General features: G+C 36.9%; 1 protein-coding gene across 4 annotated transcripts in view; it reads right to left on the bottom strand.

Moving 5' to 3' along the window:
• CLEC16A (C-type lectin domain containing 16A) overlaps positions 1–17,229 on the bottom strand; it is a 63,316-nt gene that overhangs the window by 41,206 nt on the left and 4,881 nt on the right. For 3 of the 4 annotated variants that reach the window (XM_039560034.1, XM_039560036.1, XM_039560037.1), the window contains exons 2-11: positions 15,467–15,595; positions 14,683–14,816; positions 13,778–13,926; positions 13,003–13,108; positions 11,476–11,481; positions 11,014–11,137; positions 9,950–10,124; positions 8,940–8,993; positions 6,412–6,525; positions 1,215–1,443 (exon numbers count right to left, since the gene is read on the bottom strand). In XM_039560034.1, coding sequence (XP_039415968.1) covers positions 1,215–1,443; positions 6,412–6,525; positions 8,940–8,993; positions 9,950–10,124; positions 11,014–11,137; positions 11,476–11,481; positions 13,003–13,108; positions 13,778–13,926; positions 14,683–14,816; positions 15,467–15,595 — 1,220 coding nt within the window. The remainder of the gene's footprint in view (positions 1–1,214; positions 1,444–6,411; positions 6,526–8,939; positions 8,994–9,949; positions 10,125–11,013; positions 11,138–11,475; positions 11,482–13,002; positions 13,109–13,777; positions 13,927–14,682; positions 14,817–15,466; positions 15,596–17,229) is intronic. The other variant, XM_039560035.1, reaches the window with a different exon arrangement.

Below are 17,229 nucleotides of genomic sequence, written 5' to 3' on the forward strand. Positions count from 1 at the left end.
TGGCTTACATTTCTTTAAGGAATGTAACACTATAAGAAATGTATACATATATATAAAATACGTAAAGAAAATATACATAGCATTTTGGCAAATAAACCACAGTAAGCTCCCTTCCCACGCAAACCACAGGAAGAAAAGCCATAGAACCTCCTTCTGAAAATAAGACTTGTGAAAAAGCTGCTGAGATTGGGGCATGGGTGGACATCAAGTTTCACTGAGGGTGTAAACAGGCCTCTACAGCTGCAGCAAACAGGACACCTGGTCCCCAGTGCTTCACACCGACTGACTTTCAGTAGAACAAACAAATCTTGCTTTTGCTTAGGAATTTGGACAAACATTGCAACTAAATGCACCACTTTCAACAGTAGATTATTTCAGATTTTCTTCAAATCATGGTAGACAATACACCATCAGTTATTTGACACCATTTAAGGAAAGCCTTCTCAAAGAGACCATTTACTTAAATCTAAACTCAACCATGTTTGGACAGGACTGTCAAAGTATAACACTCTTGTTTTCAATTGCTTGCAGGCCATCCTGTTTTTCTCATTTTTCCCAATTTATGTTTAATGTAAGTACTAGGACTGATATACATTGTTCTAGAAGTTAGTTACTATAAAATAAACAGTTAAAATACGCTGTAAGACCACTCATCCTATAAAAGCAATTCTTCTTAGGTTTGTGCTACATCAAAAATCCTGAAAACATCCAATTAAAAAAAAAAATCTAAGAGTTAAAGATGTTTTCAATTTTGAACTATTTAATATCATCTTCTATCATGTACTGTCACTTTTAGCACACCTGTTAAATTTTATCATTGAAACATGCATAAAATACTGCTGACCATCTTGTAAAGGTGAAGTGGCTACAGCTCTGCCTCACCACAAAAGGACAAGCTACAAAGTTGTCAAGTCTGCTTATCAAGTGCCCACAACCACATACACTGAGGTGCAAGGCAAGCATTGTGATAAGGGCCAAGGCCTGCAGGCACAAATGAACACACTTTCATAGCTTTTAATCAGATTAGAAGTACATGTTCTCACAGCATGATTTAACATGAGAAAAAAATCCAGCCAAAGCCTTAAACAAATGTCACAGTCCCATGTTTACCTAGTGCAGCAAGAGAACAAGTCACATAACAAATCACAACTAGGTCCATGAAGTAAACAAAAGTACCTAAACTGTAAGCATCATTTTCTTGCTGGAATACTCACCTTCATTTTCACTGCTTGTTCTTATGCCCTTTGAACTTGCTTCTGTACCTTTACTTTTATCAAGGTCATCTTGGTTATCTTCAGATCCTCTCTCCTCTTCGTCTTCTTCACCAACATTTTTATAGTTGGGTCTTTTCTGCATCCTCTTCTTCCCTTTCTGTTTGTTAATTTCAAGAGACCTCTCAAGTGTTTCAGTTGGTTTTATGAAACATCTGATACTTGACTTTGCCTGTAAATTGGAAGAATTTACACTGAGTTACAGCAAGGCATTTTCAACTGTAATTGATAAAGAAACTTCAGTTCACATAAAATGTAAATTAGCACACTATTCACAAATCTCAAATCAATTTTAAAATATAAAAAAGTAGTACCAAGTCATCAGTAGCAAAATTATGTCCAAAGACCTATCATTAAAAAGTATGCCTTCTTGAGACAAGAGGATGCAGAACTACCTATTTAATTAAAACAGGTTTTAAATTGTTCTCCCTTTCTTTGAAGGGAGGAGACAGACAGTACACATAAAATTAAGACACCTTCTGTAAAAAGGATAAAGGCAGCAAAATCCTCCATGTGTGTTGACAGCAGTGTACTAATATGAAACATGCCCTTTTTAAAGGTTTTTTGGCAGCAGCAAGGACAAAATCCAATGCTCTGTGGTGTGAGATTTTCTGTTGGGTTTTTTTTTTTTCTTTTTTTGGAGTCCTATGCTTCCCTCAACATCAGACTAAGTCTTGTATCAGCTAGGAACAAATGACACTGTCATTAACCTTTTTTGGGCCTCCAGGCATTGACTTACCAAGTCTGGAAAACCAACCATTTGTTAGACTTAATTTACTTATGTTTTACCCAAACTTATCACAGGATAAGATGGCAAACCAACATCTCATTTTCCTGATTACTAATTTATAGAGCAAGAAAATAAATCTAGATGACAAATTTCTGCAAGAAATTAAGTATTTCCAAGAGTGTGTCATCCTAACAACATAGAACAATGTATTCTTATAGAAAGTGACCAAGACACTACAAGAAGCTCTGCAAATAGAGGGACAGAAAAACTTGGTTTTCTGCAACTCTGCAGCTTGTTTCTGAGCTGTGTTGTTTGAGCTCCCCTCTCCCTGGCAAGGCCTGTCAGCTGATCACCAGAGTACAATATAAACACTGCTCAGCCAAATCTCTCTGTTACTGAGAAGTGAAACACATGGTCTGGAGCTTTCTGCCAGGTTTACACTAAACAAGACTGCTACAGAAACCCCATTACCTTCCAGAGCTCAATACTCCCATCACATTTAACCAACACTGGATAAAGAGTTAAAAATTTAAGAGCAAGCAAGAGAAAAGAAGCAAGACTAGAGTAAAAACCAAACTGATTACATTCTTTGCCTTGGGTGAATCAGCACAATAAGCACTGAAGGTGACTGCATCAAAGAAACTTCGGGGAAAAAAGTCTGAAATAATCCTTTCCTTCACCAAGTTAGGAACATCTATACATAAAAACAAGAGATTAGGAAAAGATCAGGGAAGAAGCTGTCTGTAAGTTAAAAGGCCAAAATGATTCTCTGAATCTTCTGACATTTTGTAAATGTTTTATAGAAATATTGCATTAATGACTTTACACTTGGCACTGAAACAAACCACATAGTGGGAAGAATATTTTACAACACCAAAAAAACCCCACTCCATGAAATTCACAACACTTATGTCCCCTGATAACCTCTCTGATACATTTTTTGTGTGATACAACTGCAACACAAGAAGGTTATAAAATGACCAGGTTACCTTTATTGATGGCTTCTGGTCACAAAAGCCGTAAGAAAAGGGAAGAGTACCTTAAGTCCTATTATTTAGGGAAATAACAGCAAAGTAGCATGCAAGCTGCATAACACATTTTCCCCTTTCTACATTCACTTCTTACTTCTGCATTGCTTCCTAGAATCTGGTAGGTAGTTTCTTTATGGAGAAAGCATGTACTTAACATTCCTGCATTTCTCATATGCTGTCAGCCACATGAGCAAAGCAACACAAGAGACCAGTAGACAGCGGTGTGCTTGTAAACACTGAGCCATGGTCTGGTCCAAGAAGGAATGCTGTAGAAAAAACTCTACACAAATATTCTGTTCTGCTAAATACAACAAGGCTATACAATTAAAACATTCTAAAATCAGACTTAAAATTAATTTAGATAGCATTTGATTTATTATATAAGTTGATTATACAGCTTGAGATACTGCTGTTTTATATCTTTAAAATGTCTTTCAACCACATTTTCAATAATGGTTTATCTTGTGCAATGTGTGATGGTAAAATAAGGCAATACCAGTAACACCTTTTACAGGAAGGAGAAAGTAGGTTAAAGAAGAAACATGCACTAGGTAGATCTGGCCCACATCTGAATGATGCAGGAAAACAGATCTCACAGGAAGTAAGGTAAACCTTAGTGTGATATCTGACAGTTTAAATACATTCTGCTGCCTACACACACTCAACTCTCATTGTGAGATACGGGTTTGTATTTCTTCTGATGATGCCTAAAACCAGAAATACAGGGAAAAAACATGGAATGAGGTGGAGAACCTGTTCAATGGAGCTTAGGCAATCACTACTGCCCTGTGATGTTTAGCAGATCTCCATGGGTAGGTTATTGCTGATTCATAAGATAGCAGCAGTTACAGCTGCTGGTCATTTTCTCCATAAACTGATTTCCAGTGAACAGTACCACTTGTTCCTGTTGTGACAGGTACCACTGTTCTTTGCTCTAAATAACTCAGGGTATTTTGCATTTATACACAGCAACTGTAACCCTTCTCAGCTTTTTTTGTTGTGTTCTTTACTCAGTGTCCCAGCAAGAGGACACGAGACTCTGCTTCTAGTAATCTCAGTCCTTACTCTACACCTCATTCCACTTTAATTCATCTTATTACAAAGATGAATATAGATATGAGGTTCTTCTGGGTTTAGAAACTACATGTTTGTTAGAAACTGACAGTTACATTTCAACTTAAACATATCAAGACATCTCAGTCACAACAGATGAGCAGTGTTAGGTACAGAGCAAGGGTTTAGAGATAGCTGCAGTTCACCACGATACACAGATATGCCCAAAACAACAAGCTTAGGACAGTATCAGGATGGTTACCATGGCAAATTAGAACAGAAAGGAAGTAGTAAATGATAAATTTAGGTCTGACTTAAGAAAAAACACAATTTTACATTCAGACTAAAAGCAAATTTAAAAACTTGCTCATCACTTCTAACAATTTTAAACTAACTTCTGAAGTAGCTTTTGGTGGAAATTTGCAATTTCTTTGCAACAGAGAACACCACAGCAATAACCCTGCAATGATCCTGATTCACCCCATAGTCCAGAGAACAGCCCCTGGAATGGCTAACAATGCTCAAAAATCAACTTCCTCTTCTATGAAGTCCCATCACAGAGCAACAAGAAACTGCCTCACTTTACTTGACTGTACCCTCACTTGTACAGTTGACTCGAGCCTCCGTGCACTGAGCTGTGTATCAGCAGGAAAGCCCAAGCAATGCCTGCAGCCGTTGTTCCCACACATCACTGCAGAGCAGCTCCCTTGATGGCTCCCCTCCCTGGAAGCTGGGCAGGGAGCTCTTCTGCTGAAGTTGCACCCCACTCCTTCTGCACATAACCAACCTCCACCAGTGGGCTTCTGACAGTACAGGCTTTCCCCTCCATGGTTTCATTGAAGAATATGGTTTTCTGAAGTTACTAAAAACTAAGGTTTCTCCCATGGAAGCTTTTCCCTTCACCCACTGCTCTGCACTCCCTGGAACACAGCTCCACCTCTGGCAGCTTCACTAAGGGGCTGTTGCAGAAGGCCAACATCCCTCCTATTTACTACCTGTTCAGGTACAACTGCACCCCCAGTTGTGAGGACACATCATTAAGGCCAGTAAGGAGCAGCAACCTAAATAGTATTACAAATTTAAGAGATGAACAGGAGTTTATAGGAAACCCCTAATATTCCTAACATAAGCTCAAGTACACAAACACATGCTGCAGGTATTTTGCAACTCTGTACAGTAACCATGACAGGAAAAGAAAATCTCACTTCTGTAACAACTGGTGCTCCACCCTCTTGCCACAAATTTCCTAGTAACAAAGCCGCTTCTGCACAAGTAACACACAACATTCAGTACGCAGCCAGCAGAAGGTCAGACATTTCCTAACATAAGCGACTACTTTACCTTAAAGCATTCAGTCAACTCTACCATTCTACCATAGTTTTTTTCTAAAAAAGGTTAGATTCTAAATATCAAGGTAAACAGAACAAAACACCAGAACCCAAAAGGTACTGGCTAAGATCAGTCCACACAGCTTTGAAAGCCCACTGGGAAGAAATCTGGAAAAGTTCATGTGTCTTGGAAAAGCTGAAACATATCTCCCCCCTTGAAACTCCCAGAGCTATAGCCACTGCTGGGAAAGAAGGTGCATGAGAACCAATCTATTGCTTGTTATAAATTAAACATTCAGTCAGCAACTGCTGGCCAGTCAGTTATTGGCGACATGTTCAATTTTTAGACACAACTACAGTCAGAGGCCTCTTACAATAAGGTCATGTCCCCCTACTTGTTACCATCCCCAAAATAGACCTTTAAAAAGTAACAAGTAATCATTTCACAAACTTGTGAAAGCCACAACAAAAGGGAAAATATTATAAATATGACACCTAGAAAACCAGTACCACCAGCATCAGCATCTAGCAACATCTACCCAGGGTTAAATGTGAAGGTAAAAGGGCAATGACAGACTGACACACTCCCATCTCTCTATGGCTGGTCTCTATTCTCACATGCTCACTGACGCACAACTTTCAGAGATGATCAGTTTTACTGCTAAAACACTGGGAATATTCACATGAAAATCATAAGCCAGTATTTTTTTCTAAGTCTCCTCATTTCTACTACAAGTTGCACAAGGAAATTTCACTGGAAAGTTGTGCTGAATCATTTTTATTTCTCTACCCAAGGGCAGATAAAAACCGAACACAGAAGACTGGATTACAGAAGTGTTGCATCAAAATGATGATCCAACAACAAAAGCTGAAGTCTGTTGCTGCTCTCTTCTTCTAAACACAACCACCTTGGCTTACCATTTTCCAGATACCTGATTTTATTTTTCAAATAATTTCTTTGCCTTAAAAAAAAAAATTACAGACAGTTGGCCACTTACTGAGTTTTTCTGTGTATCTTGCTCAACCTTAGAAGAAAACACTGAAAGGTCCCCATTGAGTATAACCTCAGCCAAGGAGTTCACCAAGGGAGCATAATGTATAATCAGAAAAACCTATTAAAAGAAGAGCAGAAAAAAATATCAGACATATTTACAGAATACATAGTTTTACAATTTCACTCACTGAACATACTTTTGACCTTGTTAACTGCTATCTTTAGTTTACATATAAGTACAACTGGGAACACTGATAGCTCATTAAATATACTTTAGAACACAAGAGAGATGGGTATCTGACCTTCCTCCACCTTTGAAGCTACCCAGTTTTACAAATTCTTCATATTCTTTCCTCCTTCTGAGAAGTGTAAATTCTCTTCAACACTTTTGAAAGGAAAGTTGGGTGATATTCTAGCAAGGAACTCATTAAAACCATTCCAGAAATGTATTTTTTTTAGAAAAAACGAACTGATTATGGAGCACAGCCTCCCCTGACCTTCCTGTGTGCCAGCAACTGGCCAGACTCTAGAAAGTTCTGTGCTGTGCACACAATCATTGTGCAGTGATTCATGAGTAAAGGCCATGCACTAGGCTGAGCTGGATCAGAAGCAGCTTTACTGGCTCTGAAATTGCAGCAAATCAGTGTCAGCTTCATCGTGGCTACAGAACACAGGAGAAAGGACCATACTGCCTGGAGCACTGAAGCATTTGACCACAAGTGCTTTGGTGCTTTACCAGAGTTCTCTGTTTAACTACTCTATTCTGAGCCAAGGCTTACAAGTCTGAGCCAGCAAGCAACTGGCTCCTGGACAGAACCAGCTCAGGTCCAGCTGCAATAGTCTTCTGTTATCTTATATCCATTCTCTTCACAGGAATATCAGAGCTGGATCCCTTATCAGTGGTTCTCGCTGCAAAATTCCTAAATAATTTCTAAGTCATTAAGTCTAGTCACTGTTTTGACAATATTCAGCTGAATGTTCTCCACAGGTTTTCTGATTAAAGTCAGAACCATTCCAGACCTCCAAAAGGGAGGTGATTATTAGCATGCAGTGGTGATCCATATAAAACTTTAAAGTCACAACACACTTCAAAAGTACTTTGAACAACCTCCAAAGCACTCGAGCTTCTGCCAATTCAGCAAGCGTTGCTTGACTGTCCACAGGCGTGTTTTGGTGCAAGAACAGCACATGTTCACTTTGGGAACAGTGGGTGAGAAGTCCCAACAGTGCATTTTCAGGTGCTAGCACAAATCTCTCAAGCACTTGTCTCTAATAAAAGAATAGTGCCTAGAGCATATGCCTGCTGTCAGGAATAGAAATAGTCAGCAAGGTTTGGTAGATCCCACCCCACCACAGTCAAACTCCAGGTTAAAAGGGTTGGGAAAAGATGTGTTTCTGCTGGTCACAGAAACAGTAGCTTGATTTTCTATATCACATCCCATTTTGACACACAAAATTTGTTCTCAGTTCTTTATGACTACTTCCATTTTCCTTTTCAAACAGAATGAAGAACATAGATATAAATTCTGAAGTGATACCTCGTCGATACTTCCACTGAAAGCAAAGACATTAAAAGAGGTCACCTTATACAACTGTATGATGCAGCTCCCTTTGGTTACAAGAAGCTGCTGCTCCCACAGTTTTATCTGTGGTAAATAACCCTCACATCACCACAACTTTTTAGGTTTAAATTAAGGAGCATCAAATTATATTTTCCTAGGAAAAAAACCCCAACCCCATACTTCTAGCAAAAAAGATGAAATTATGGGCTGGATCACAATAAAATGAGTATTGAAGAAGTCTAAATTCAAAGAAAAAGGAGTACAAATTCTACGAACACAAGTCAAAACTATTTTTAGACAATGTAATTTAAGAAAACCAGTCTCATAGCAATGCACAGAAGACTACAGGGAGAACAGATGAATTTTCTCTACCATACAAAAAAAATTTACTGTAAAACTCTTAATTTGAAAATAAATTCTAGAAAGAAAAGGAGGTGGGACTGATAATAAGAAATAAGAAGTACTTAATTACAGATTTAAGCTACAGGCACAATGAAAATAGTATTGTGAGAAAGTGAGATTTTGGTAGTGGTGGTTTTTGGGGTTCAGGTTTTCAAAGAGGAAAATTCAAACCTGAAATTTTCCATAGCTTAGCCAGATTCAAAATGCAATACAGCATCTTGGTAAATTTCATCTGCCATTGTACCAAGTTCTGTCCCAGCATGTTGTATGACTATCAGACTATTTGTCAGCTGGTGTACACAGTTTATGATCATGGAATTCTCTAAAGGTTACCCTGAGCAATGGGAGCCTCAGAAGAATGAGATTAACTCAAATAAGAAGCTACTTTGTCTGCCCATGGATAGACAAAATGTTCTACTTTTTTTTTTTTTAATGGAAGCTGAAAGGTTAGAAATTTGACAGATTTTCTTCTATGGCTTTGCCAAAATGATGAAATTACACAAATTTATGAATCACAACAGTACTGCAAAATTTGTTTTGAAACAGGACAAATACTTAAAATACTTACTTGAGAAAGAAGATAGAGAGAAACCTGGAGACTTATTTTTGGACGTTCTCCACCCTACAGAAAAAGTTATGACAAAACACTTATTTATTTATACAAGGCATTTATATGGCTTAATGTTTTATTTAAAACAAAACTTGTGTTGTTCCACATTCTGCTACAAAATATTCAAAAAGCATCATGATCTTTAACATTCACTGCTTGTAAACTATTTGAAATGGAGACTCTCTGAATAAGCATAGCCCTTACTCTTCCTTGTTTAAAAAATTGTTATTAGTTATTGTCTTTCATAGTCACTTCAGTAACTTAAACAGCTGAGCATCTGAGAAGTACATTGGTTTGCACTATGCTACTACTCCGTCAAAAAAATTATTCTCAGTTAACATTCATTGAAGACTGCTCTGAAAATTAGCTATTCAGATAATATGAAATACTACCCACAACTGAATGCAGGAACCTGTGCAGGTTTTAAAAAATAGTTTGTATTTCACTTAAAACCAGTTTTCCACTAAATTTCAAGTCTATGCTTTAAAAATAATTTCAGCTACATCACATTAAAACACAGCTTCTCTATAAATACAAGAAACAAGTACCAACCACAAAAGTTTGTATTATTGGGGTTGGATGGATTTTTACATCATGGCAAATTTGCATTGTATTATAACCCACTTTTGCTAGAAGACAAGTTACCTTATCAGAAAAGGAAATCACACATCTCCCAGTGTTGCAGAAATTTAAACCCAGTTCCAAATTTGCCATTCTTCTTATCTCCACTACTGCTAGCTTTCAACCACCATGTCACCCAAAACAGTATATCTCTGGGGAATAAAATTTAATCTGCTGTGCTCTGGAATTCAGTCTCAGGGTATTTCCTCTACAGCCACCTCATTTAAGCTGTTTCACGTAAACCACACATAGATATCAAGAGAATCGTATACCTAGTGCACAATCACTTTGCACACTGAAAGCAAATAGCACCTTTGAGAATTAACTGTTTGCAGGCATTAGCTTACCTTGTCTTGATTTACTAATGAATACACGTAGAGGGGAAGAAAGAGCCTATTAAGTAGGTGGTCTGTCAGCACATCATTTAAAAATTCACAGTTAATGATAAGGATATCATTAAGGTAATGCAAGTGATCAAGATGTTCTGCTACCAGGTCACTCAGTTTGCCCCTATTTCTGTGCCTGAAAGAAAGGAGAAATAAGAAATTATACATGATCAATTGTGAAAGTCTTAAAAACTTAGGGAAAAAATTAATGTGCATCCCTGACACAGATCACCTGGCTCATACAGACTGCCCAAAGCAGATATTTCAGTGAAGTCAACTAATGCAACTGGCAAACAGTTGCCTATATTTTCTTCAGGATGCACATATCAAGTTTACCCCCAAGTTTTCAGAAGACATGTTTTTACAAAGCTTTGCTTTCCATTGCCAGGCTTTTCATAAGCCAACTACAAAAACAAGAAGATTTTTTTCCAAAAATGAAAGAATTCTGTGTTGTATTTAACATGTACCTCTTCACTTTAAGAAAGCAAGAAACACACGCCCACTCTAAGGCAAGGGTGGCAAGACAAACCAAGAACAACCTGAATCAACAAAGTATTTCTGCAGTTGATAGTGGAGTAGCACATGGCCATGTCAGGTCTGACAGTTCACATATTAAAGCTCATCCTTCTAGTTTAAATCTTTTTCTTAGAATCTTTTCAGAAAGCTCTCCTAATGAGATGACACACAGAAAAAGAACATTAAAAAGACAAAGTTTGTAAGATTGAGAAGCACAAAATAACACTCATATCTTCTGGATATCTGCTATTTTTAGCAGAACAAAACAAAGATGAAGAAAAGGCTTGTTGCAAACACTAACGCACTCGTATGGATATCAGGACAGATCAAGCACAGCACTGTTACCTTAAAGAATCACTAAAAAACTTTAAAGAGTGAAAAGTCTGAACTGTCTACAAGGGAACATATCTAGAAACTAACTTAACTGGACTATTACAGACAAAATAAGGAAAGCACTGACATCTGGGAAGAGCATTTCCATTCAATAGCCAGCATTGGTAAAAGCTTACTCTTCATCAGTCTGCACACAGTTATCCAGTTCTATCACGTGGCTGCCAATAAACCAGACAAGGTTGGAGAAATAAGGAACTGCGGTTTTATCTCGAATGTAATGCAGCATAGGCTGGTTGTCCACTGAAGAGAAATCATTAAAAAGAAAAATCAGTAGTCAATATTTTTTATTGCTTTTTAAGAAACACAACAAAATATCTTCTGAATTTGATTACATGCTAGCTTTCCATACGAGTATACACCTGACACAATCTTAGGCGTGAAATGGAAATCTATAAAAATGTCACATCAGGTCTTAGCTGGCTTGAATGAGCCTAATGTTGATATATTTACATATGTCTGAAAATAAACAAATCTAGTGAAATTCAGAAAGGTTCTTTTAGCACATTATTTATCAAAAAGAAGAGAAAAAAGCGCAAGAATAAAGCAGTAATGCTGAGAGTCAAGCTAGTTAGACTTACATGACACTGCATTTAGGAACACAGGAATCATCAGTGAAGGAAGGGCAAAAGAAACAGACAACAGTTAACAGGATTAGGAACTGGGATAGTGACATCCTCTAAAAGGGTTTAAAAAGCTAAAGCACAAAGCATCTAAACTAAAAGATACAGGGTAGGTGTTAGAGCAGAATATATGCAAACAGGTAGTCAGAAAAGTATCAAACCTGAACATCTGAGCTGTGCCTTTTCAACTCTAACCTTTATAGCACTACAACATTCAATGAAAATTCTAGACAAGTAAATTTTTTTCATAAAAATACTTAGTTGCATAAATATACCACAAACAGGATATGAAGCCTATAATCTGCTCTTTTCTGTGAGCTCGTATTTGCATTTACAGTTCCTTGAAGTAGAAGGCAAGTACCAAGTGCCCATTTCTCAACATATAAAAGAAAGTGTTGCAGACAACACTGTAAAGACCCTATCTGCTATGCAGGCTATGCAGTCATTTGCAAAGCTCATTGTTTTTAAAAAGATCTTATATTCTTCTATGAAGACTGTCAAACCACTTCTTTTAATTGACAGAAAGTTGTGTAAATTCAACATGTAATTTAACTTAAAATGTATTAAAGAACAAGAAGCCCTGCATGACCATATTGCATAAAACATACTACCTTATAACATGCTGATTTCAGAGGCAGAAATTCAGAATAAACAACAGCTTTTCTACAGAGAACACTGTGATATTTTCATTTTATTAAAAATGTTATATATCCCAATAAAAATTCAGGGGGAAGTGACTTTTGGACATTGGGTTTAGAGTACACATTCTCAAAGTAGTGCTAACTTCAAAGTTCAACCAGGTTGCTGAGGTCCCTGCTGAGCTTTGAATACCTCAAACAATACAGATGCCTCAGTTTCTCTGGAAAACCTGTTCCGATGCTTAACTACTCTTACAGTGAAGCTTTACAATTTTTCCTTATGTCCTACTGGAATGCCCAGCACAGGAATTTGAGACTGTAGTCTCCTGGCCTTCACTAAGCACCTCTGGGAATGGTCCAGCTCTTCTTGAGACTGGAGTGACTGCAGCACCTGAGAGTTCTACAGTCATTTTAATGCACTTTTAATCTAAAAGGGAGTGATGTTGGTTACTGCTTCATACACTAGAAAGTTCAATTTCATCAGTAAAAGATAATTCATATTCTTAAAATACTTTGGGTTTGGGTTTTTGTTTGTTTACTTTTTAAATACAGTCACATTCTGACCTCTCTTGGAAAGGAAGCTAAAGTTCCTTGTGTATGCCTGACACTTTAGCATTTTTTTTAAAACCAGTTTCATTGGTGAGAAAATAATACTATTTACAAGTACATACTGCAGGTTTGGGACAGTGGTCGCTAAAGTAAAAGTGTGTATTTGAAACTTGTCAACACACTAAGCTTTTCAATCTCATAAAACAGAAAGAAAACCCTCACAAGTAAATAACTGAAAATTAAACTACAATGAAACAAGATTTGCACACATGCCCTTTTTAATATATAAAAAGCATACCTTTGTAGACATTTAAAGTTATAGTCCTAACAGCAATCCTGACCATGCTCTCGGGGTGGTTAAAAAATTTAATAGCTTCAGTGTACAAAGCAAAGTCATTAGTGTGCTGTAATGGAAAGAGAAGGAAAAGGAAAGAAAATATTTATTCATTAAACATGTACAGAATATTGGTTGGGATTCTGTATGAATTATGTTTTCTGTATATTAATATGGTACTTTTACCTTCTACTTAAGTAATCGAAATGATTTTGCAATGCACAGTCAGCTGCATTTGTAGCTCTGCATTAAAATAAACTGCTTAAAGCATCAGAGCTTCCCAGGATAATTGTGCACATACTCAATGCTTTCATGCCCTCTTCTGGCAGAAAGCAGAGTGCAGCAAGAAAAAACCCATTTGATCTTTACCCTTTGACTCAGCTTTTTGGACTTTGACTAAACCTCTCAGAACCAAGTGATGCAACAGAAAAGATCCTGTTTATGAAAGCACAAGAAAGCAAGGCATAAACAAGTTGAATTCTCAAGGAAGTAGGCTAAAGAACTACTGAAATGATCCAATATAACACTAGCTTCCAGATTTTTAGTTTATTATAGTTATAAGAGGACAAAGCCATGCTTGTGCAGAGATCCTCACAAACAAATTCACAACCACTGGTATTGCCATTATAAAAATAAAAGCAAGACATTATGAGACAAGACACTAAACACTATGTGCCACAGTGCTATCAATTTCTAGTTAAAGTCCTCTTATCATTACATTGCAACTTCCTTTACTTACCTCATTATAAAAGAAATGTACAGTATGATTATTGAGTTTCAGGGAAAGAGTTTTCAGAAATGAGATGTAATATGCCATGATCTCTTCATCAGAAAAGTCAAATTTGTGGACAATAATAGAATTCACATAGTTATTAGAGAGCAGGTAGTCTGGAAAGTAAGAAACATTTACACAGGTTAACCAAAAAAAAATCATTGTGGTAACAGTCTGTATTTTAAATATCAGCTGGCAAGCAACAACCTGATGCTTGAAGATCACAACTTTTAGCCAAACAGCTCAAGTGATGCCTTCAAGCTTTAATATAAAGGAATTGCTCCCTACAAAGATCTTTGCTCCCAAGAACAAGGCAACTGAGAATATACTTCATCTTCCTCGACTCAGGTAGGCTCTGCAGCTAATACTTAACTCTTTTCCTCCCAAAGTGCCAAATTCCCAAGGCTTGAAGATGACTTTTCACAACAGTTGTGGAATACTTCAAATTATTGATTCTCCACCCTCTTTATATTTTGCCAAAAACCTTGAAGGAATCTCCTGTGGCTGACTGCCAGCACCAATGGTATCAGAACAGTTACAGTACAAATTACACACCAGAGTCCCACCACATGATCCGTGGCACCATATGAACATTTTGGATCACAACTAATTTGTTGACTTAAAGAACTCCTTGAAATATGCTAAATGCTTGTTGTATCAAACAACTACTTTTGCACCACTGAAAATTTACATTAAAAGGTATTTTGGAGTAATTTTACACCGTATTTTTGGCAGTGTTCAATTTAGAAGATTGTTAGTAATTCATATACTTCTTCTGTGCAGGAGTACTAGGACTAAATTTCATTGAATGAAAGGGAATTCAATCAAATCTTGATCACTTCATCCTAAGCAGTTTGGAAGCGTGTCCTTACACAGGGATGTTTCATGGCTGATGTTCTCAAAAAGGATGTTCAGAGTCTGCAGCAGCTGCACACACACATAACGACCAGACTTCTGACGCAGGATGTTCAGGAAGAAAACAAACATATTCTTCTCCAAGAAAAAGCTGAAATAAAATAAAGGTGTCATTAAGTCACATGCTTAAGGTAACAGGAACATAATTTGGCTAGGAGCAGGGATGATTCAAGTCAACTTTGACAAACAGCATGTTTTGCTTTTATGAAGAATTACTTTGCAAAGTTGTATCGATATAACAAAAGAACATCTTTCAAAAACCTTAAATAAACAAAGGGGCTTAAAAATTCAAATTATGCAAAAAAGAATATCAAGAAATCAGGGCCTTTCTTACTGTATTTTTAGTATATTCAATTTATCAGACAGCTCTAAATACCACAGCTAGAATAAGATATTTATTTGTGGTATCTTGAGTAAATTGAAGCAATATGATATTTATAGATATACTGAGTAAATCTGGGCCCTAAAATAGGTTAGAGATTATATTCATATCAAAAGAATGGAGAGTCAAACAAAAGCAGTACTTGAAAGTGGATCTGGAGTCCAAACACTTTTTAGAAGCAGCAAATTCCTGAATGACATGAATTGAACCTGCTCACCTATCTACTACAGGACATAGCTTTCTACATATATTCATGAAATACAGTCTTGGAAGAGTTAACTTTTTCAATGAGAACTCTGTACAGCTCCAAGCATTATTCAAACACAAAAGCAGAGTCGAGCTTGCTCAGGAGTACTCACTCAAACACTGAGCTGTCATTCTGATCCCCCCAGATAAGGATCTCTGTTATGGAACGAATGGTCTCCACCAGCAGGTTGCGGTTGTGATCTGTTACTGTTGTATTTTTAGTCAAAATATGATACATGTACCTAAAAGAAAAAGTAAGTACAAGTAATGTGCTATCCTGCCATTTTCACATGCACCATGTTTGTCTTCCATCACTGTAAAAATGTAGACACACATATATGCCTACACTAAGTCTAATCATTGTACATTTTTAAAAACCTAAAATTTCCTTCTAATATTGATGCAGAGAGAAAAGTAATTATTAAACAGAGTGACAAAGGAAACAAATCCCCACCTAGCCAGGTGAGCTATGAGTGCTTATGCATATGCTAACATAGAAGTAGAAACCGTGCAACTAGTCTCAAGGTGCTTCTTACGTGAATTTCTTTGGCATATGTTTAAGTCAAAGGACTGATGAGCAAGAAAAATAGAAATAGAAGAGGCAGGTAAGCATGCAGTAGCTGATACGGGAAAGTGGCACATAAGGTCTAACCAGAGAAGTTTGATCCCTTCTCTTGCCTGCAGAGACCCCTTACAGACTCGTGTCAATTTTGATGTTTAATACCAGGACTCTGAAAGACTATTCATTCACTTTGGCAAAGCTCCATCATCAGGTCTCTCAGCACAGAATATACTCACTGGAAAGGGGGTAAAGTCGAGCTTTATCATTGCAAAGGGCAAGAGTTATTTAAAACTGTCAAGTGAAGCTTAAAAAAGGGTATGTCTGTATCACACAGGTGACAAGAAGCTATATAAAATACAAGCCTTTCAGATTTTAAGTCTCAGAATTTTACTCTTCAAGGAAGCAGGTTTTTTTCCAAATAAGTTGTTACATCAAAGTACCAACTTACTTCTGTCTTGCTACTTTCTTATGGCCCACCAAAAAAAAAAAAAAAAAAAAAAAAAAAAAAAAAAGGAGGGGTACAGGCAAATTCTAATAAAAGCACAAAAATCACCACTGCTTTTCTCCCTCCATTTTTGTTTTTTTTTCTTTTATCTAGTAATAAAAACAAAGGATAAATATAAGAAAGGTGCACAATTTTGAAAAGAAATAAAAAACACGAGGGAAATTTCATGTCATTTTAGAACTGCACAAGTTTAAATTCTTAAACACAGCTCCTATATTGTTACGCTGTACTGAAAACCAGGAATAACACCTCAGTGTTCAGGATTTCTGTACAATAGATTCACAAGTGTTTGGAAACGAAGACAGATTTTCCGTATTATCAATCCTGCCATGAATAGTGGAGTTAATGAAAACTCCCAGGATCTAATTCTGTGAAAATAGTCTGTGTGTCCTGACCCTGGGGAAGCCTTTCATTATTGTTTTGGATTCCATGTAAGTTTGTTCAGTGATTCAGACTGAAATTTTAGGAATATCTTTAGTAGAATTTTGTATAGCTTCTGTAAAGTTCCAAAAAATCCAGTGCGTTTCTAAAACAAAATTTTGGGGTGTCTGGTTTATGGCTTAAAGTAAGACTTTAGGTCAAAACACAGACCTGAAATCACATTTCAAAAAACAGGATTCCCAACAATTTTAACAACACTAAAAAACAGAATCACTGCACTGGGGAAGCATGCAGCCAGAGACTAAAATGCCATTTAACTGAACACACATGTGAGGCTGTTCCAACTATTTACCAGACTTACAAAGACATTATCTAGTTTCAGAACCTCTTGCTTGAACTCAAAAAACCTCCCCCAAACAATCAAGAAC

Source organism: Corvus cornix, chromosome 14, assembly GCF_000738735.6.
Source record: "Corvus cornix cornix isolate S_Up_H32 chromosome 14, ASM73873v5, whole genome shotgun sequence".
Lineage (NCBI taxonomy): Eukaryota > Metazoa > Chordata > Aves > Passeriformes > Corvidae > Corvus > Corvus cornix.